The sequence below is a fragment of the Pelobates fuscus genome, chromosome 5 (assembly GCF_036172605.1).
Source record: "Pelobates fuscus isolate aPelFus1 chromosome 5, aPelFus1.pri, whole genome shotgun sequence".
In the NCBI taxonomy this organism is placed as follows: domain Eukaryota; kingdom Metazoa; phylum Chordata; class Amphibia; order Anura; family Pelobatidae; genus Pelobates; species Pelobates fuscus.
The window spans coordinates 63,117,382-63,140,773 of record NC_086321.1 but is presented as its reverse complement, the minus strand read 5'-3'; the positions used below and the strand labels follow the sequence as shown (position 1 = coordinate 63,140,773).

Sequence of the window (23,392 nt, the reverse complement as noted above, 5' to 3'; positions counted from 1 at the left end):
TTACATGCCTGATTTGTTAATCCTGTTAATTCCCATATTACCTAAACCAGGCACAGTCCCAATCTTATATATGTCCCAGGGAAATATTGATCGACTAAACACTATGCATGACCTTCATTACCTCTATTGTCTCACGTAATATACCCACACACAAGCTATTAGTAATAGAACGGACCACTCATGTTAATATAAAATTGTGCAAGTACTACCATGTACCCCACTGTTATAACTGTCATTGAAAAGTTTGTGGAATGACGTTGGGGTACCACATACGCGTTGTTATATCTTTATGCACAACAAAAATAAAGAATAAAAAAAAAAAGTACTCTCAGCCAGGTTTAAAACGTAAAGCAATCAACTGCAAAATTCCATTGGCTGCCGTGACTGCTTCACTCTTGGAACTTGACCCACCACAGCTTTTTACAAATACCCCAATATGGCATACTTTGCAAAGGTCTAGTATGGCTTGCTAAGTGGCTATAGTGATGTGGGGGGCAAAAACTAAACCATATCCAGCTTCCAAGATCAGCTATAACTGACTGGTTATAAGCCATTTGGAAGCACAGCAAAACAAATTTAAAAAAATAAAAATACGTAAAAGCAGACATTAAAAAGAAACTGTTAAATTAAAAGTTGTACTCACTTCCAGATCTGGTGAGAGGTCCCAAAGGCAGATCTGTCCATCATGACAACCTGTTACCACGGTCCCTAAATCGTCCATGACAAGAACCGTGGAAATGCAGTGAGTAGGTGCTTTCCGTCCCCATAGGACTATGGGTAGAACAAGACTGTTTCCAGTCATTCTGTCTTACACCTGAAAGGAAGAGTATGTGATTAAATACAAAAAATATATACCGAATGCCTAATTAATTATTTCACAACTATACCATAAACTCTCTCTGCCATCACATACGAATTCCTCTGCTACCTTTTGACTCATCTCCCCAGTTTAATCTTTAGATTGTAAATTCACGTGCAGGGCCCTCTACCTGTTGTATCGGTCTGTTCTTATTGTATTGTCTTTTTCCCAATTGTACAGCGCTGCGGAATATGTTGGCGCTTTATAAATACCAGTAATAAATAAACAAATAAATAGGAGAGTGGAATAAAACACAATTTCCTGAAGTGGTTTTGGTGATCATTTCATGTTTCTACAGTCTCCTTGCTCAGTTCTGTCCTGTTAAAAATAGTTAAAAGGACACTATAATCACCTAAACAATTTTAGTTTAATGAAGTAGTTTTTGTGTATAGATCATGACGCAAGTTTCACTTCTCAACTCTCTGCCATTTAGGAGTTAAATCTTCTTGTTTCTGTTTATGCAGCCCAAGCCACACACACCCTGTATGTGACCGACACACCATGCATGAAAACAAAACTGTTTTATTTTCAATCACATGTAACTTATTTTAAACGTTTTTATTTCCTGCTCTGCAATTTGAACTTTTATTACACACAGGAGGCTTCTGCAGGGTCAAGCAAGCTAATAGAGCAGGAGATAAGAAATTCTAAATTAATCAGAATTTGCAATAAATGAAGAATAAACATTAGATGACTCTTTACAGGAAGTGTTTAGGAAGGCTGTAAACTTTGCAGCTTAGAAGAGAACATTTTTGGCAGCTATAAAATTAATTGTGAAAAACTAATAACTGCATTTGTTTGTATATTGCTCAAATACATATGTATTTTGTAACCTAAATATTTCCTTTAAATATGGATTTAAATTGCAAAGAAAAAAAAAAAAAAAGAAGAGCATAAGAGACATTAATCCAAGAATGACCAATATTTTTAAGCGAACTACTTCACTGGTTACTGCTTTTGACAACCCCCCCCCCCCCCCCCTTCCCACGTAAGTTTACCACGAGCCCCTGGAGGAGCCTGCTTGCCAGCCTTCTACCCACAGACTATTGACCCTGTAATATACACTGTAAAAGTCTCCATTCGTGTATTTGGATTATATGGTTCGGGAACCAAACAGCCGCACAAACCGGAGACCACCCGGTAGTTTGTTAAGCCTAATTGCTACTTTACAGCAATTTACACAGCAGTGTTCTAAGTGTTCGTCTGGTTGTGCACATTTCCTATGGACGACCACAAGGTGGCGGCCATTTTGTACGCACGAACGCAGGCAGCGGTGTTTGCTCGTCAAGTTCATGGAAATAAAAGGGACACAGAAACTCCTGAACACCCCTAGACTTCCAGCATCACCTTAGGAGGACACTGTTCGGTGGAAACGTTCCCACGAACAAGGTAAACAAGCTCCAGGGTAAGACTATTGACTATGTTCGGTAGTATAAAAACGAACAAACTACCGAACTAGACCGACCGCAAGACCTGATCTCGGTTTTGGGCATGGGACCATGCGTGCGGTCGGTCAAATAAATGACTTCCAGGAAATTTCTGAACCGATCTGGGTGATTTTTGGATATGTTGGTCACCCAGACCTGGGCTATCAGGTATGTAATGTTTGTGGGGTTTTTATGTAGTTTTAGCGTACTTTTGGGGTGTTTGGGGAAAAAGTATGTTTTTTTTTCTGTGTTTGGAGAGAATTGGTTTAGATTAATACAGTTCCTGATCCAATTATCTCCTAGGCACAGAGGAGGGATTATCTTATTATGTATGTGAGTGTCCTGGATCTGAGAGCCAATATAATTGTGTATTTGTTCCTACTGTGGCATACTCTCAGGTCCAGGAGGGAGTGCCCCTTGCATTGGGACATGCATATAAGGCCAGTTGTGGCTGCCATTAAATTATTCCAGCTTGTACTGCCAGAACTATGTGTCGTCTGGTTACTGGGAGGTGAAATGGCTATTATTTCATCACTGTTCCAGTGTGGAGGATTCAACGGGGAAAGTCCTTGGAAGGACTAGAGCTCCCAGGGCTGAGTGTCGTCCAGTGCCTAGAGGTGGGTAGAGCGAGTTCCCCATTCGGCTCCAGGAGAGAGCAGTTACAGGGCCCCAGTCAAGCCATGGCGACTGTGGGCAGAAGTGCTGCGGTTTGTCCCCTGTTCTTGGTGGAGGTTACCCAGCCAGGGGTACAGGGACCTCTGCTACAGCGTGCTCAAATGTATCTGAAACTGTATAAAAGCAGGCCATCTGGCCAGATTAAAACATTCCAGTTTATACTCCCAGAACTATGTGTCATCTGGTTACTGGGAGGGGAAAGGGCTAATCACTGTTCCAGCGTGGAGGATTCAGCAGGGAAAGTCCTTGTAAGGACTAGAGCTCCCAGGACTGAGTGTCGTCCAGTGCCTAGAGGTGGATAGAGCTAGTTCCCCATTTGGCTCCAGGAGGTTTCATGACCCCAGTCAAGCAACGGCGACTGAGGGCACAAGTGTTGCGGTTTGTACCCTGTTCCAGCTAGGGAGCGGTCCTTGGCAGAGATACAGGGAGCTCCGTTACTCTGCTTTTGTAGAGTATGACCACATAGAGTAGAAAAACTAAATTTAAATTTAGTTGTGGGGGAAAAAAAAAAAAGCAGTAGCAGTAAGCAGCCAATGAGAAAGCTGCTTAACCCCTTAAGGACACATGACATGTCTGACAAGTCATGATTCCCTTTTATTCCAGAAGTTTGGTCCTTCAGGGGTTAAGCAAATTTCAAAATGAGTCAGGCTTTATTTATTTTTTTATTAATAAAAATGCAGAGCTAATTGCAAAAGTAAAAAAAAAAAAAACCCAAACACATATGCAAATCCTATATTTGAACTTGACCAAGTGTGCTACTAGAATATATATATATTTAAAAAACAAACAAAAAAACACTTGCATTCAAGCACATTTTATCTTAAATATTCTTATGCACAACCTCACTTGAATGGTTCATACATTCCAAACATATTATTCATTGTTCGGTTATAAAGAGGACAAATAAATCACATAACTATATTATCTAATGAAGTGTTTCATTGAACGATGGTCTGTATTTGTGTAAAATATTTACACATTTCAAACAACAAAATTAAATGTACTATGTCAGACTTTGATCGATACACTGAAATGTATACCGGTGCTTCCCTAACAGAATCCAGATCCCACTAGAAGAGAACACAGCTTGAGAAAATAATTGTTCCTGTATATCACATTTCAAAGTATTGATCTTTTTATTAATAAAGCTCAGAGTGATTGGGGTAGCATTGTGATATAAAGAACTTGATTACTAAAGACTTGCTCTGTTTGGCCCATGAACGATTTAGACTGCTTCAGAATACAGGAAGGGTAATGGATCTATTACAAAAAGAGGGATATTTTGTTTTCTGTGCAGATGTTAATAACTAGAACTACCAGGTAACATCCCCAATGTTTCACAATAAAAAAAAAGATAATTAAAAAAAAAATTGAATTGACATGTTTTTCCTTCTTAAGGAATATAAGTAATTCCTTCAGTTAAATGGGTGTTATAAAGAGAATGCATTAGAAATAAAGTAAAAACAATTGAAAAGTTCCCATATTTGCTAGGTTTCTAGTTTCTGCAGTGAGCCCTGGCCAGACTTTTACATGGCGATCAGAAGGCAGAACTGATTACTCTACTGCAGTGTTTCCCAACCCAGTCCTCAAGGCACACCTACCAGTCCAGGATATAAGGGTTACCCAATTTTGTCTAAGGTGTTTTTAGAAAAAAAAAAAAAAAAGAAAAAAACAACTTAGACAAAACTGGGTAATCCTTAAATCCTGAACTGGTAGGTGTGCCTTGAGGACTGGGTTGGGAAACACTGCTCTACTGTCATCTGTTACCGAAGGACAAGGCTTACAGGTGCATGTTTTTGTTTGTTTGTGGGTTGTTGTTTTTTTTTGCAAATTCAGCAACTTTATGTAGGGAGACTGGGGTAACATAGGTTGTAGACTAGGGTAACATAAGTTGTCAAGATGCCCAACATGTTCTTTTATGACAGCATGCGGATGTCAAGATAAAAGTGACCCAAGGCTAGAAAAGCACTTCTATCCTTCATAAAAATGGACCTAGGTATGTTTAGAATCTGATTCAAAATAGGTTTTTTGTCTTAGTTTTAATCTCTTACTGCACATACTAAAATATAAAATAGTAATACACACGTGTGCAATAATGATTTTAAACAGGATTTTAACCCTTAAAGGAACACTAAAGTCACCTAAATTACTTTAGTTAACTAAAGCAGTTTTAGTGAATAGATCATTCCCATGCAATTTCACTGCTCAATTCCCTGTCATTTAGGAATTAAATCACTTTGTTTCTGTTTATGCAGCCCTAGCCACACCTCCCCTGGCTATGATTGACAAAACCTGCATGAAAAAAAAACTGGTTTCAAACAGATGTAATTTACCTTAAATAATTGTATCTCAATCTCTAAATTGAACTTTAATCACATACAGGAGGCTCTTGCAGGGTCTAGCAAGCTATTAACATAGCAGGGGATAAGAAAATCTTAATTAAACAGAACTTGCAATAAAGAAAGCCTAAATAGGGCTCTCTTTACAGGAAGTGTTTATGGAAGGCTGTGCAAGTCACATGCAGGGAGGTGTGACTAGGGTTCATAAACAAAGGGATTTAACTCCTAAATGGCAGAGGATTGAGCAGTGAGGCTGCAGGGGCATGTTCTATACACCAAAACTGCTTCATTAAGCTAAAGTTGTTCAGGTGACTATAGTGTTAAATTTTTTTGTTTTTAAAGTTGTTTTTTTTTTTTTTTATCAAATATTTCTCTACAAATGCCTATGTCTTCAATCTTGCAAGGAGGAGAATCAAAACATAAACAAATGCTGCTCTAATCACAACTCATAACACTACAACTAAACTGCACTCAATATTTTAGGCAAAACATTACAGTGACACAATGATATACGATACCCTAAACTGGAACAGCCACTAAACATTGAAAACTTTTTTGGGAGAATGATATTTTAGAGCAGCATAGATGGAGAATATGATAGGTTGTGCTGTTTTAACTGCCATCTTAAAATGTCCAGCCTGTTCCGTATTTATTCAGGCTAACCAGCTTACCTTTCCTTTAATTACTTTCTCATTAAATTCAATCTTTGCAGGGGAGGAGTCCTTATTATATAATATAAGTCAATATGGCTTCATCTAACTGATACATTTAACGCGATGCGGGGAAAGTCTACAAAGAAATCAGAGCAACTCTACTGATCACAGGTATACGTCTCCATAGAGAAGCAAAGATGATTCTTGGAAATGTACGACTCCTAGCCACTACTACACCAATCTTCCATCATTTCAAATGGACAAAGAGGGACACATGCATTTTAGAAATATGAGTGGGGAATAGGCACAGAGGGGCTGTTCTGAGAAATTTTAGGTTCCTTATTGATAATTTATGCAAATAAAATGTAATTTAGAACAAGAACAATGTATCTTATTTCTCACAGACCAATTTCTAAGCACTATTATTTAAGTTTCAAGACACATTACCGAGTATTATTGCAGTGCAGCTCTGGTATAAATTCAGACAAGCCAAAGAAACTGTTGAATTCAATACAATGTATAGATACCATTTTTTATATTTGTAACATGAGGTAGAGTTGAAATGTTAATCCATAAAAAATTAAATACAATAATTCTTCACTTGTGCATTTTAAAGGCAATAATATGTAATTGAACTAGAGATTGTTCATTCAAGCAGATTTTTGGGTAAATGGATACCCAGGGAACTTTTGACAGTAAACGTTTTTCCTCAATTGAAATTTTCATTTAATGAACATATTACTTTATGGGTATTTCATTCTTTGTAGCAGGAAGCAGAATTAACCAAGAACCATGGTAAAGTAATGTGATAAATGCATTCTTCCAAGACAGATTAAAGTAGGGAACATTGCTCTTGCATTGCAATATACTGTAGTAGTTGACAAAGACAGCATTGTTTCCACACAGATTAGGTTTTGTGAGACACACACTGAAGTAATTATTTATTCAGTTTTGTAAACAATAAAATGAGAGGAAAATATTTGGACTGATTTTAATCCAGCCAATGTAACAACAGTACATGCATGTATTAATGCATGTCAAATGTAAAAATTAATTATTTAAAAAAATAAATAGTATAGACGTCATAGCAATACGGTGCGCATGAACGGCTTCGCGCTGCACCAATCGCGTTCTTCATAGAGCGGCATTGAATGCCACCCTATTAATGAACTCGGCGCTCTACCGCGCATGTGCACGGTATGCGTGTTCACGAGCTGAGTTGACTGACAGCTCAGCTCACTTTCTATGCCTGCCCCCCTCCTGCGGCAACCCTCCAGCCCAAATTGTGGGTGTTTGCATAGAAAGATCTATCTATCTATATATAGTGTTTGTATGCAAACACACAAAGATACCCACACACTGTCACCCATAATCACTCAGCCACTCACTCACCCACACTCAGTCAGCCACCCACACACACTCACTCACAAAATAAGTTTACTTACGGTTTGTATCTTCCCCTCCTGCTCGGTCTCCGGTCTTCAGTCTGTCAGCTCGAGCCGACGCTATGTGCAGGAGATCTTATCTCCCCACTGTCACCTCTCATTGCTGACAGGCTCCGTGGTTACTACAGGACATAGGAGGCACATTCACAGTGCCTCCTGTCTGCTGATAGCACGCATGATGTCTTCACCCAAGCGTGAAGATGTCAAACGTGATGAATGCTAATTAGGCATTCATCAACTCTGAAGTCCCTCTGGTGGCAGTCTGAGTGACTGTAACTGGAGGTGTTCCTAGCTTACAATGTAAACACTGTATTTTCTCAGACAATAGTATATAGTTCTCACCTGAACAACCTCATTAAGCTGAAGTTGTTCAGGTGACTACAGTGTCCCTTTAAATGCCTCTAATGGCTGTCACTCTGACAAACAGTGGCGATTCCGTGAAACTCTGCTATTTCAATCAGATGACGATTGGCACAGTGTGGCGCTCTGTCGTGCATGCTGACTACCCTCCCAATGTTTTCCTATGATAATGGATTGGATTGTTTGACATCATCTCTCTTGCCAATCTCAGCGCTGGAGGCAAGGTGGCCGCATGGAGATGGAGAAAATGTATGTAAAATGGCTATATTTTATAAGAAGGGAGGCCACTTAACTATTCAGTATAGAAGGGCACTGTAGCGTTAGGAATACATGTTTTGATTCCTTACACTGCATTGTTTCTTTAGGATACATTATAGTCCAAAGGTTATTCAGTTTGAAATATAGATTAGTTTTGTAGCATGAGGCTGTATGGTCATTCAATATTCTAATTTTTGGGTAAATTAATCCCATTAATTAAAACTAATTGAACATTTGTTTGCAGAATTAATGTTCTTTTTCATACCAAAAAACAAACAAACAAACAAAAAAAACATCCTTTAAATGTTGTTAATACGTTAAAATAATCCAAATACGAGTGATTAACCTTTAGAGGTGCAAACCTCCCACCACTGGGATGTATGAGATCAGGATTGGTTGGTGGGCACTTAGTGGAACATCTGCAGGCCCCCAACCTACAGGACCATGCATTGAGGACTACTGAAGCACACTGCAGGTACTGGTGCCTGTGGCGAAACCAACCTCGCCACTGAGCATTGGAGAGGCCTGTTTGCCCGCCTCCTGCCCGCTGACTATGGCCCCTGGACATATTGCACTTTAAAAACTACATTTGGGCATGTTTTATTTTATATTGGGCTGCTGCTGGCCCTTTAAGAACTGTCTGGGGCCATATTGAGACTTTGGGTAACAATACCCTTTTAGACTATGGCTCCTGGAAGGTATTACCTGTTAAAGACTCGTTTAGCAGATTGGATTTTATAAGACTGTCCCTTTAAATAATTTGGAACAGTGCTGCAGCTTTAAATGGGCATTTCGGATGCAGCCGAAGTAGTCGAAGTGGCCGCCATTCGACAAACGAACACGTGGCGGCGGCCATCTTTGTTCATTCGAACGAGGTCAGCGGTATGTGTAGCCAAATTCATGGAACTGAAATCGGCTACACATTTTACCGAATACCGCTGACCCTTACCTTCTCCTACACTTCGTTTTTCAGCTCCAGAGACTAAGTCCTGTTTGAAATGGGACTTAGTCGTTTTTTCGCATGAAATTGACCGCCCGCACAGCCCAAATCTATGGAACTGTTTTGAGCAGGAAATTGTGCTTGCGGTCGGTCATAAAGGGACCTCCAGCTAACTTTTGGTTATTTTATGCCTCCCCCTGGGTGTGGCCTGTATGTGTGAGTTGGAAATAAAAGCCAGGCTGGATGAGCCAGTCCAGAGTTCCTGTTTTTACCCTCAAAGCGATGTGTCGTCTCGTTCTTTGGGGGAATTGGATTGTATGCTGACTGCCAGGAGCGTAAGCAGATTGTATGCTTTTCCTGTTCAGCTGTTCCAGTGTTCGTGTGGTTCCAGTCGGGAGAGTGGTGTTTGCAGTAGCTGCCTCTGCATCTGGAAAAGGGGGATATCGCCTAAACTGGGTTTTATCCTCTTGTAAGTGAAATGGTCCGTTACAGTGCCCTTCAATAATTTCATCATCCGTGTATTTCTAATAGTATATCACAAAATCAGTTCTGATGTAACTGTGTAACTAACCTGAGAAGCTTAATAGCAAGATATCGGTCTATAATGGAATGCCTGTCTGCACCCTATGGTGTTTCCCTATACCCAATATTTGGGACCCTTTCACTATGAATAGTAGCTCTATGCCTTATGGACTAATAAAAGGTTTTTACTATATTTCTTGGCATGTAAGCTACTTATTTAACCTAAGATGTACCTATTCCTAGACATTCACTTCCATTGGGAGTTAAAGCCTTGGATATTGTTTTCATTCCTTTTCTAATTTTAGTAATTAGGGTTATCCCCTGTTTATCTAGTACAACTAGGTGACCTATTTTTTTGACTAGGAGATATAGTCATAGGCCTTCCCCAACTTATGGTTTTAGTTGGTAGGAGGCACCCTGACCTGTCCCTTGGTCAATATCCTTACTAAATAACCTGAAAAGTTATTATTCTAAATATGAAATCTTCGAGATTAGAACAACCAGCAAGAATGAGAGAGATTTGTAAAATCACTGACGATAAAGGCATCCCCCAATAGGACAGCCAATCAAAGAAACAGGAACTCTTCCATGCTCTGTTACGTGTTGCTTGTGTAAATGTCTATCCTTATTTGTGAATGCAATGCATCCATGTTCCATGTACAATCAGGGCCAGCGCAACCATAAGGCGGCACAAGCGGTGTGGTGTGCTTGTGTTTTTGATGTGTGTGTTGTGTTTATGGTGAGGCCGTGTTGGGTGTCTGTGCGAGAGGTGACTGTATATGAGGATTACAGGTTGTGAGGAGGTGGGTGTTACAGGGTGGGAACCCAAGTGTGGGCTGTGTGCAGTTTTTTTTTTTTTGTTAATGTGAGTCTTTAGCCTTCCTATTTACCTTAGAGTTTTATTAGCTGGTGGTCTTCATGAATCCCTGGCGGTCCAATTGCTAATATGTATATATACACACATACAATAAAATAATATGTATATACAATAAAAATGTTGGGAAAAAAAATGAATAATTGTTTTTAGCACTTTTGATTGTCCTACTGTTCCAGGTTCAAGACTACGGTTTGGTGAGTGTCACCCATAACTTGACACTATACCTGTTCCATCTTAGTGCCAGGGATCTTTGTGGCTCATTAGAAGGCGAGAATTATTTAATCACCTTGTTTTATGTGCTCTGTGTAAACATACAGCACTTACTACACATCCATGTTCTGTTTATTTCTGAGAGAACTTCTTTTGAAAAAGGTGAGGTGTTGCCTAAATAGCACATTTGAACAATTATTGAGCTATATATATTAAGCTCTAATCCACATATCACTTCACACGCATCACTTTTCTTTTGACAATATTTCTTTTATTGAAGCAAAGTAAAACGGTACAGAATAAAGAAAAACGAAGTCATAACATAAGTACACATATCGCTAATGCAGTAGAAATTAACGATTTGATAACTCCTGAGTAGACAACACATTTTTCTATGAACAAGCTAGGCTAACACATCTAAGCATGGAATCACACCATATGATTTAAAAACAGGGAAGATGAGCTAGAAATGCGAGCAAGAAAAGAAAACAGAGCAAAGCATGGTATTCTGCCTAAGATTGATAGCAGGCTAACATACATTATGAGTGATACCACTGGGTGTTATATTGCATGGCGAAGGAATATGTAAAATAAAGCAAAATGAGCCAAAGAAACAAACTACTGCTCGCAAGAAGGTAGAGAGCTATGGCTACATGGCTAGCATATGTAGAGAGAGATTCAGCCTATACCCAGGAGATGATAGACATTACTTTGGCAGCAAGTCCCGCATAACTGTACCCCATCAACCCCACACCCTCAAATAGGCCAAAACACCAAACTCAAAGGTCCCAGCACATTATACAACGAGGACATGGTCTAGAGGCCCTCTAACAGGTCGCTGTCCAAAAAGTTGAGAGGTGGCTTTCTGGCGGTGTGAGAGGTGCACAGGAAACTGTCCCATTTTGCACCTTTGCCAAGGAAGATAGTGGTCCAAGGACCAAGTCTTCAGCGCACGTGTTTTCCGAGGCGCCCACCTTTGCATCACCACTGGCGATGCAGAGTCGGGACTTCGTCCATTGTGCTGCGGTACGCGAGCACGGCTTGGAGAAGAAGGCTGAAGGTTAGGTGCAGCTTCGGTTCTCACGGCTTGTTGCTGGATCCGGAGCGAGAATTGTGCCTAAAGTCTCTCGAACGCTTTGGTTAGCCACGCATCCCGCAAGGCACAGAGCCACGGAGTTTGGAAGCAGAAGACTCCACTTCAGTGGCAATCTTAGCATGTAACGTGCAGGAATTCAGCTCTGCCAGGATCACCAGATTTGGTAAGGGCGAATATGTCCGCACAACAGTGGGGACCGGGATAACCCCCTCCAGTCAAAAGGGAGGTGGGTAGGAGAACGATGGACCCACTCTGTCAACCCTAGAATGAGGAAACCACAGTATTCTGCTGAAAATGGCAATTTCAGGAAAATGCTCCCGGAGTTCAGCCAAAATGCATCTGGCTAGCTCTGCAGTCAGGCTCCGCCCCCCACACCACTTTAATTTGATGTGTTTGTTTTACATGTTCCATTATATGATTGAGACTTTACCATTACATTTTGTCATGGGTAAGATTATCCCTTGCATGTGTTTTTATTCACAGAGCTCCACGTGTGATTTTTAAGTTTATCACTTTTAAACACTTTTTTTGGGCTCATGCATGTGAATCTGAGATGGGTGGTTTAGTGAGTAAGTAAAAGAAAGGTACAAGGCAAGGGGAGGTGGAAGAAACTCCCATTGCTAAGAGGCGTGCCAGACCAAGCAAGCTAACCAAGTTTATAGTAAGTTAACATATTTTTCAAATTTTTCTCTTTTAGTTTGCATATAAGTGTTTGCAGGTTTAAAAATGTGTTATTCAAGTCCCTTTAAGTGTAAATTGTTGCAGTGTATATGTGCTTCTAAAAGAGTGGAATGCAGAATATTCAGTAACGCAAGTGCTAGTGTAAGCATGAATAGCGTCTGCCAGACCTTATTGAAATAAAAAGAAAACACTATAAATAATTACCTAATTTAAGATCAGAGATAACAATTCAGCTTACTGTGTGTAGTTCAGAAGGAGAAAAACAAGTCGAACGACAGTTATGAATGGGAATTTAGTACAAATTCAGGCAAATTCTCACAGTAGTTGGGTGAAAAAGATGCCAATTAGGATAAGCAGGTAGTTTTTTTTTTTTTTTTGTTTGTTTGTTTTTTACATATACAATTATAAGAAAAGCTCAAACTGAAAATAGGTGTCACTTAAAGTGGTATAGAAGGTACTGGGTGCTCTTAAGGGAAATATCTGTTCCCACACCGGAGATATATAGATAGATAGATATATAGATAGATATATAGATAGATATATAGATAGATATATAGATAGATAGAACAAACCCAAGGCACACCAAAATTTGCACATAGAAAAAGTTTATGCATGCATTAAAGTAATATGACAAGAAGCTTTAGCTGAAAAAAGGGCATACAACAGTGCATAATATAATACACCAATAGTAACAAAACCACTAAGAGTACCAATAAAGTGCTAATTTATCAACATGCACCCATGTACATCTATGTACACATTTTGATGTGCCTTGGGTTTACTGTTCAGTTTTTATTTTTACATCAAAATCATTTATTTTGTCAGCACATGTCATCTACTACAATTGTAATTCTTGTACCTATGTTTAATATCATTGTACATTTTGATTATTCCGTGCTATGATCAGTAACGTTGTTTGATATTTTCTTTGTTTATTCTCCAACACAAGATCTGGTTATCAACCATCCTTTTTTTATTTTTTTATTTTCTTGGGCCAAAAGAAATACAGTAACTCTTAGAAATTTGTAGCATGCAAGTACAGCATATAAGGTGACACTATATACCAAAGTAACATTGCATGTGTCTCCACAACCTTAATAAGTAACAGCTTATGAAATATAATTAATATGAATGGAGAACACCTTTATCTAAGATAATGAGTCGTCATGGAATATTAATTATACTCAAACTGCTTAAAAGCACACATGGGGGAGGGGATCATTGCTACAAAATAGATTATAACTAACAGCTTTCAAATCCAGCAGCAAACGAAAAATCAACAGGTAAAAACATGGAAGATCCAAATGTTAACAGGTGGGACCTCCGCACAGTCCAGGTAAAGGGCATCTCTGCTCAAAGATCCCTGTAATACGAAAAGGATGATGTTTTTCACATCCCACGCAGAACGTTTGGAGGCTGGTGTAGGCTCCTCTTGCATACCCAGTGACCCAAGAAAGCTCGGCACCTCAGAGAGATGTGACAATATGTACATCTATTCAAAGGTAATAGATGGAGTTTCTAGTGAACCCATACAAAGCAAAGCAATACATCCCTTGGGACACCGTGTGGTGACTTCTTGACCTTAGGAAGCGAATAGCAAGAGTCTCTTTTTTTTCTTAGCTTAACCGTGGTCTTAGGGATACCACTGATCCTCACTATCCTCCACACTGGCCTGTCATGCAGACAATTCTGCATACTGTTTCTGTAGGGAGCAAATGGCTGTTTCGCTTGTTGCTTGTTGCTTGTGCCACCCAAGCTTCCCCACATCCTCTCCACAGCTACTATACGGCTAGTTATTATTATTGCCATTTATATAGCGCCAACAGATTCTGTAGGAGAAGATCGCGGGCAGAGCGGAGAGACCGAGAAGGATATAAGAGGGGCTAGAATTGGTCAATGCTTTAGAGGTATGCTTTGAATTGACTCCTATAGGATACAGAAAGCCAATGTAAGGACTGACAGAGGGGTGAGGTGTGAAAGGACCGACTAGAGATGAAAATCTGTCTGGCGGCAGCATTCATTACAGACTGTAGCAGGGCAATACAGCTTTTGGGAAGACCAGTTAGGAGAGGGTTACCATAATCCATGTGGGAAATTACTAGAGCATGGATAAGCTCCTTAGTAGCATCTTGCTTAACCCCTTAAGGACCAAACTTCTGGAATAAAAGGGAATCATGACATGTCACACATGTCATGTGTCCTTAAGAGGTTAAAGGACCACTAAAGTGCCAGGAAAACAAACTCGTTTTCCTGGCTCTATAGGGTCTTTGGGTCCCGTCCCCCCCACCCTCTGGTTCCCCCTCCCGCCGGGCCGAAGGGGGAGGAAGGGGTTAAACGCTTGCCTTTCTCCAGTGCCGGGCTCCCTCGGCGCTGGGGACTCACCTCCCTCTTCCGCTTAATGTGCATGCACAGCAAGAGCTGCGCGCAGTCAGTCCATAGAAATGCATTTCTCAATGCTTTCCTATGGGCGCTGTCCTCTTCTCACTGTGAAAATCACAGTGAGAAGCACCTCTAGCGGCTGTCAATGAGACAGTCGCTAGAGGCTGGATTAACCCTAATGTAAACATAGCAGTTTCTCATAGCAGTTGTGATGGCAGGGGAGATGTCAGGGGAAGAGAGATATTTTTGGGTGTCATCAGCGTACAGGTGGTAGTGGAATCCAAATGAGGCAATACGTTTGCCAAGAGAGGCAGTATAAAGACTCCAACTCCAACCGAGACAGGACGAAGAGAGGAGGTTTCATTAGAAAAGGAGACACTGAATGAGCGTTGGGAGAGATAAGAGGAAAACCACGAGAAGACAGAGTCACAGAGACAGAGTGATTAAAAAGTTTGAATAAGGAGAGCATGAACAACGGTGTCAAAGTTTACACAGATACCTCCTCCCTGATCACTACTATGTCTTCTTTAAACATGGCAATGATATCCTGCAACAGGGCCTTAATGTCTGCTTTGTTTGAAGTGGTTATCTTCCTGAGTCGGTGAAACTTTCTGGGCCACATGTGCCTGCAAGGAGACTGATGGTTCTTCAGGCAGACTGTCTACCGCAGATGAGGCTGAGGAGCAGGCCTCCTCGGGCACCATCTTGGGGAACCCAGATCTCTAGCATCCTGGAGCAGGGATTTGCTTGATATTGCTTTGTCTTTTTTGCCCCATCGGTTGATGAATCGGGATTGCTACAAATAGGGCCAGTGGGTAATTGGGGAATTCCAATCTGACAACTATAAACGAATATAAGCGCAGAGCTCTGTCAACGTGTGGCTTTCTTGCTGGCTCTGCCCTCACAGGATAAGCAGGTAGTTAAGGGGCCTTTAGATAAATAAATAGGTGAAAAGGGTGAAATGAATAATTATAATCTGTGTAGATTGGTCAAATCCTCAGGTAAATTAAAAGATACTAATGCTAAATGGTCATATTCCCACAGCCAGATTGTGCTTTTCTTACTAGGATATGTCTGTTTAAAACCCCTGCTCAAATGTGGGCATTTCAACTAGAACCATTAATGTAACAGTTTGGTTAGAGAAGACATTGGCCAAGGTGTCATAACCTCGTTCCGTTGGAAATATCAGGAAGTTTCACAGATAAGACAAAGTCTGTTTTACAACAAATCTCTAAGGCATTCATGATAAAGTGAGAAATTGGGTAACACAGAATTGTCAAAGATGAATTTAGTACATATTTACTTCTTGCGCATTATCATCATCCCCCTGTCAAGAGATCAAGGATTTCATTGTACACATACATTAAAGCCATATATGCATTTGTTCTGCTGTAATTTCACACTATCTCATTAAAGGACCGTGGTCCTTTAAGAGCACCCATACATACTATAAATAGTGTATTTTCTTTTTTTTTTATGACAGATAGTGTTTTCTTCAGGCTAGGAGTGAGTGTGTATAATTATTTTTTTATACATGGTTTCAGTTTTTGCTAACAATAATTTCTACACAATTGGTATAGAGAAAGTTTGGTAATATCCGATGTCTAGCAGTTTTATTCACTAAGCTCTGTATTTTCACTGTGGCAGTGGTGGAGTTGGGAGATATTTTCCCTCAGATTTAGTTTGTGAATAAGTAGGGAATCACCTTGTAGGATTCCAAAGTAGCAGCTTGCTGAAATTGGTATTCTAAATTGGGACTATGTTTAACCGTGGTCACCAATGCCAAAAAATAGATAATAGAATATGTGTATAGTTGACACTCCAGGGTATTCTGTCATTTTTAATCTATTTTATGGTTTTTCTACATACACAGACTTAGCTTAAAGATGTCCAGGTAGTCAAAAGTTGCAGGATCCAGATGTGCAAAGCTTTTGGAGACAGACTCAAAGCTGTAGCACCTAAACTTGGTTTAAACAAGTACATTAACAGGTCTCTGAACACATACACAACAAACAGGGCCATTCCATCGAGTGGGGCATACAGAGAACCAACCTTGGGCCTTGCGATTCCAGATAGAGGCAGACTGAGCACCGACTAAGAGCCCTGAAGCTAACAGAACCAGAAAAGAGGATAAAAGAGAGAAAAAAACGACTACAAAAAGAATAAAGCAATGACCAAACAAGCAATAAACATTACAGAAAACAAATACGAGAAGCAAAGGTTAAAAAGGAACTTATTGCTAGCCCAAAACTACAGTATTCACAGCTTCTTTGTGAAGCTGACCCCATCACTGACAATAAGTTACTGCAGCCAGCAGAGAGCAATCCATATTTATAAAGATTCCAGATACGAGACGGGAAATTGTTCTTTGTAAGGATTTCATAGAACAAAGCTCTTCACAGTGGTAGCCAACCAGCTATGATAGAACTTCATTTTCCAAATGCTGCAACCTAACCGGCAGGCTGATGTGTACTCTGAACCAGACCAGCAGTGGTAAATATAAAACAGCAAAAAGAGGAAATCACTACCATATCATCTCCTATCTTGGCTACTGCAAGAGTCCTGAGGAATTTGCTTTCTCTATATAAATAAGTGTTCTTTAACTGGTGAGAACATCAGTGATAATATGATGGTTAAAACAAACACACACAAGGTTATTCATTAAACATCAAACTGTAGGGACTGAAAATCTAAATGGCATATTTCAGGCTAAAAGAGCCAAACTGAAACCAACTGAATAGGAGATTTTTTCCCCCTTTATCGTTTATTTGGCTTTTCATTTGCTACAATTCAGAGTTTAGGGATTATTCCTGACAATGTTAACTTCAATGGTGACATAAAAGAAACAATATTGCTATCTTTCGAATACTGCTTAAATGGTTACACCAACCCTTTTTCACTATGACTATATTAATTGACAATTCTCTGTTGGACACCAGTTACTTGATACACCCCATTAAAAAAAAAAAAAAAGAAAGAAACCTGCCCTATAGCGTTAGAAATGCAAACATTATTCCTAATGCTGTAGATGTTTAGGTTCCCTTGAAGTGCTTGATAAAGGTCAGATTTACTTAAAGGACCACTATAGTGCCAGGAAAACAAACTTTTTTCCTGGCACTATAGTGCCCTGAGGGTGCCCCCACCCTCAGGGTCCCACTCCCGCCGGGCTGAATGGAGAGGAAGGGGGTTAAAAACTCACCTTTATCCAGTGCCGGGGACTCTCCTCCTCCTTTGGCAGTCATCAGCTGAATGCGCATGCGCGGCAAGAGCCACGCGCGCATTCAGCCAATCCATAGGAAAGCATTCTCAATGCTTTGCTATGGATGCTGGCGTCTTCTCACTGGGAAAAATCACAGTGAGAAGTGCGGAAGCGCCTCTAGCGGCTGTCAATGATACAGCCACTAGAGGCTGGATTAACCCATTTGTAAACATAGCAGTTTCTCTGAAACTGCTATGTTTACAGCAGGCAGGATTAATCCTAGATGGACCTGGCACCCAGACCAGTTCAGTAAGCTGAAGTGATCTGGGTGCCTATAGTGGTCCTGTAACTTATCAGCCTACCTGGGCTACTTTCTGCGTGGTTGCCATGCCTCTTTAACTGGCAGTCACTTCAGCAGCCACTAAAGTATCTCCTATATAAAGGTCCTGGACAATATGCAGCACCTACATTCAACGTGGAGGCGGCGCTAAAGTTCCCCATAGAGATGCATTGCTTTAATACTTCACTATGAGGAGATGTTGATTGGTTATTGATAGTGATGTCCCGAACAGTTCGCCAGGAACCGTTCGCCGGCGAACATAGCGTGTCGCAAACACGCGCAATGTTCGGTCCGCCCCCTATTCATCATGGAAGTGGGAGGGTCTGGGAGGGAGGGTCTGCTGCTGAATGGATGGAATGTGTCTGCTGACTGTGAGGTACAGGGTCAAAGTTTACTCAATGATGACGAATAGGGGGCGGACCGAACATCGCGCGTGTTCGCGACTGCGAACACACTATGTTCGCCAGCAAACGGTTCCCGGCGAACTGTTCGGGACATCACTAGTTATTGATAATCTCAGTTATGTTAGGTGAGCTAGCTACGGCGAGACTGGCACGGCATTTGAAAACAGGTAAGTAAAAACACCATTCCCATGCGATCAGAGGGGGGCTGGTGATCTAAAAATACACACTGACAGACAGACACACATCCTCTCACACACTCACAGTAGATGCACCCAGATAAATGCACACAGTCAAATAAATACAGACAGATGTACAAGCATGACAGATATAAACACAGAAAAAAGAAAAAGTGAATACATATTTTTAGTCACTCTCCAGTTTCATACCTTTTTGGAGCAGAGAGGGCCCTCCCTGGGGTCCAGTGTGACTGGGTACAGCAGCAGACATTAGATTGGTTGGCCTGGCTGCGGCTAATGGGAGTGGGCTGCCGCTGGTCAAGACTCCTCTCCTCCACCTGTGCATCATGTGCAGCTCACTGTGCGCCGGGAGGAAGTAAAGGGATCTGCAATTACTTCCTCCCGGAGCTGAAGCCGCGCAGGGGAACGATTGAGTGGGCTGGTCGGTCTGTGAAATGTGGGCGGGCGGCGAACAGAGACGATTTTGCCAGGTGTCCTGCTGTGCGGCCTCAGAGCACTACACGAGGATTGAGATAAGAGGAAGAGGAGGGAACAGGCTGACCAATCTCAGGAGCCAGGGCAAAATTCTTAGTCGCCATGGCAAACTGGCGCCCGGGATTTGTCAAGCCCTGCACTAAGGGACAGGAGTGGAGAGTTCTACGGGACAGGAGATGAGACCACTAAGGGACAGGGGGAGTGAAAGAGATCATTAAGGGTCTCACACACAGACACAACGAAACATACAATGCATCCCATACTCACACAGAAACACAGAATGCATCCATAACACACACACAGAAGCACATAATGCATCCCTAACATACAAAAACACACAATGCATTACATTACATACATACACAAAAACACACACCTTGCATCCCTTACACATACAAACACATATTCACACAATGCATGCCCTACACACACACACACACACACACAGGTATCCCTATACATTACATAAGAACACACACACACATTACATCCTCTACAATAACACATAACACATCCCCTACACACATACACTCCACTCCCTGTGAGCAAACTCATGGGTCGGCCTTAAAGGCAGGGCACTATAGTCACCATAACCACTACAGCTTAATGTAGTGGTTGTGTTGTCCATGGGCTGTCCCTGCAGGCTTTTTAATGTAAACACACTGCCTTTTCAGAGAAAAGACACTGTGTGCAGCACTGGCGTATGGCAGATCATATGGGTGGGGCATTGTGATTTCACATGGTGGGCAGAGCATATGAGGGCCGGCAATTTTTTTTGCCTAGGGTGGCAAAAATTATTGCACCAGCCCTGATGGGTGATGTAGCCCAAAACATCTGGAGTGCCAAAGGTTCCCCATCCCTGCATTAAAGGGACACTAATCACTATAACCATTTAATCTTTTGGAACTGGTTATAGTGCTTGAAGTCCCCAGCTACTGTCCCTCCATTAAGTGATAAACCATTTCCAAGCAGTTTAATACTAAATAAAGGTTCTTGGCCAAGCACAGTCCAACCCCTACTGAAGGTGTGGATTACACACTTCCTTGTAGTCATACCAATTCAAAACGGTAATGGGAGCGATGATAAGCCTTAAGTAGTCAGCTGACACTCAGCTAATCACAGCTGTCCATTGCTGCTCAAGCTAATACTTCCTCGTTGGCCCAAGCAGCACAGAGGGGATGGGTTGCTGGGGCTATCATTTAGCATTAAAAACTTTTTTAATGGTGAATGAAAGGACAGCACCAGGCGACTTCAGAAACTATAACCACTTCAATCAGATGAAGCAGATATAATGACTACAGTGTCCCTTAAAAGCCTCTTTTAATGTCTTTAACACACCTCTAACATGCAATGATGTGTTTCGTCATCCAAAAAATATATATATATATTTTTTAAAGTATTTGGAAATCGCTGGTTGTTTTTTGTAATGGCCGCGCATTAGACCTCCCCATAGGAAAGCATTATTCAATGCTTTCCTATGGGGATTTCTGCGACGCTGGAGGTTTAAAAACACGGAAGTCCCTCTAGTGGCTGTTTGACAGACAGCCACTAGAGGAGGACTTAACCCTGCAAGGTAATTTGTGCAGTTTATAAAAACTGCAATAATTACACTTGCAGGATTAAGGGTAATGGGAGTTGGCACCCAGACCACTCCAATGGGCAGAAGTGGTCTGGGTGCCTGGAGTGTCCCTTTAAATGGCCTTGCACAGCACCATCACAACTTTGATTGCAATGGTGAAGGTAAACATAGCCCATGAACATTATGACTCAAATCACTGCAGCTCTAACTCTGCCCCTCGGGCCTGCCTATCAGGTGTCCATAATTTGCAGCTCCTATCAATTTTGTCAAACTTAGAGTCTATTGGAAGAAATTAGACTACACTCTGCCTCTGCTAGAAGAAAGAGCTGAGTGGTGGACTGCCATGGAAAGACTGCAGCTGGCCCCATCTACATGGCTGAGATCATCAATCTTGATAATCTCAGCCAATCCAGTGCTTTCCCATAGAAAATTTCCATCTCCTTATAGAAATGCACTAAGTCAATGCTTCTCTACGGTTAACGTTTAGTGCCTACATGCAGAGTGTGGAGACGCTTAACGTAGATATTGCATATTTGAACTGGACGAGGAAGCATCTTTAGTGGTCTTCTAAGTGACTGGCACTAAAGGGCAGCAATGTAAGCACTGCCTTTTTTTCTGAAAAAAAAGTGCTCATTCTTCATTGATAGGCTATAGACACCAGAACCACAACATTAAGCTGAAGTAGTTCAGGTGACTAGTGACCCTTTAAAAAGATAGTGGCCGAAGTATGTATTTCATCAATTTCAGAACAGTTTCCATCACTCAATGTAATGATTGGGACTAACCTACTTTTCCCATAAACCTCTGGTGTTGTAAAAAAACACGCCAAGCACCATAACCACTACAGCACGCGCACACCATCCAACCCACCATGTAACTATAACCGCTACCTGGGGTGCGTCGCCTGCCGCTCTCCAACTCCACTTCATCCAACAGAGAGCCAGATGCTCTAGCCTAGGCACTTTTATTCCTAGCTCTCTTGAGCGAAGTCACGTACATGCTAGCTCACGGGCCGAGAGCATTAGCTTATCAACCTCAGCCATTTAGCAATGAGCTCCCAGCTTTCTATTTAACGTAGTGGAGGCAGAGAGTGGTGGCTGGCAGATCCCTGGTAAGGAGTCAAGACGGTACAATAAGTGGCACCAAAACCACTGCATCACACAGTAGTGGTTATGGTGCTGGGATTTTTCCTTTAAGAGTCTCTACACACCCAAACAGTTTTATTACCATCATTTATTAAATATCTGAAACAGGAACATATGAGTTTCAGTAAACACATTTGGGAATGAAAAACCTTCAAATTCGTATAAATGTCCAAAACCCACGCACATAAAGTGACAAATTGCACAGTGGCCCCAGATACAGCCCTGTAGGTAGGTAAAGACAGAGGGCAGCCAATACAGAACTCGCCACATGCGTTATTTACTAAGCAGCGATCATGTTTGGGGTCCACAGACCGTGTGACTCACCTCCTGCCCGCTACCTTCCAATATGATGAAGCAGCTGATGCTCTTCCCCCGACCACCTCTGCCCCCAATCCACCAGCTGACTGTCTCTATGGCGACCAATCTGCACTTTACGGCCTTGTGTCGCAAAGAATAACCGGGGAGGTGGAGAGGAGTCAGCAGGGAACGCAGCTTCACGCACTTTTCGTTTCCTTACACCGATTTAGCAGCTGATGTCCACACTTGTTCGTGTCAATAAAGTTTGATACAAAAAAAAAACACAAATTGGAACAGGGGCAGCAGCAATTACGTCAAAAGCGTACATAGAGCGGTTAGCGGACATCTTTGGTGTGGGCAAAATTTCCAGCGAGTGTATGATATTACAGCTAAACACAAGGATCACGCTTATTAGAAAATACACTTCCTGGCCAGTTCACATGTAACCCTCAGCATTTATACTAAATGAAGAGAAAACATGCTTGTTTTCATGAAGCTATTGCAACATTTTTTATGGCATTTAAATTCTGTTCATATCGATTTGTAACATTTTAAAGGGTTATATTGAGCATCAGGACTTCATTAATTTGTCATGGTGCCTGGAGTTTCTATTTGAAACACTGCACTTACAGAAATTTACCCCTTTAGCTGCCAGAGATGTAACACCACCTTTGGCAGCCTCATTAGCCAGCCATATAATGTCAATTTTGTGCAAGATTGCCATATAACGTCAGTACGCAAGGCATGCTTGGCTTGACAGAAAATGGCGCCACACCATCACCACCGTGCAGCTCATGTCCTCTCAGACTCCCCTCCAGTGAGGAAGAGTGATGTCAGACATGTAGACTCAGGCTGCAGGGAGAACTTGTATTATAATACAGAGCTATTCCATACTTGATGAATTCATAAAGATTTTCCTGATCTATTAGGAAACCTGAATCCATCAAAACCCAACAGTTATTGCACTGAAAATACATTGTAAACTTTGGCAAACCAAACAAAGGTTCCAGCACAGCGCCATTTCCCCTCCTTTCCA

General features: G+C 41.4%; 1 protein-coding gene across 4 annotated transcripts in view; it reads right to left on the bottom strand.

Moving 5' to 3' along the window:
• The window catches only part of WDR7 (WD repeat domain 7), a 344,145-nt gene extending 321,559 nt beyond the window's left edge, over nucleotides 1–22,586 (bottom strand). For all 4 annotated transcript variants that reach the window (XM_063453929.1, XM_063453930.1, XM_063453931.1 and 1 more), the window contains exons 1-2: nucleotides 22,384–22,586; nucleotides 644–814 (exon numbers count right to left, since the gene is read on the bottom strand). In XM_063453929.1, the coding sequence (XP_063309999.1) occupies nucleotides 644–802 (159 nt within the window). In that variant the 5' untranslated portion in view covers nucleotides 803–814; nucleotides 22,384–22,586. The remainder of the gene's footprint in view (nucleotides 1–643; nucleotides 815–22,383) is intronic.
• Between the last annotated feature and the right edge of the window lie 806 nt (nucleotides 22,587–23,392).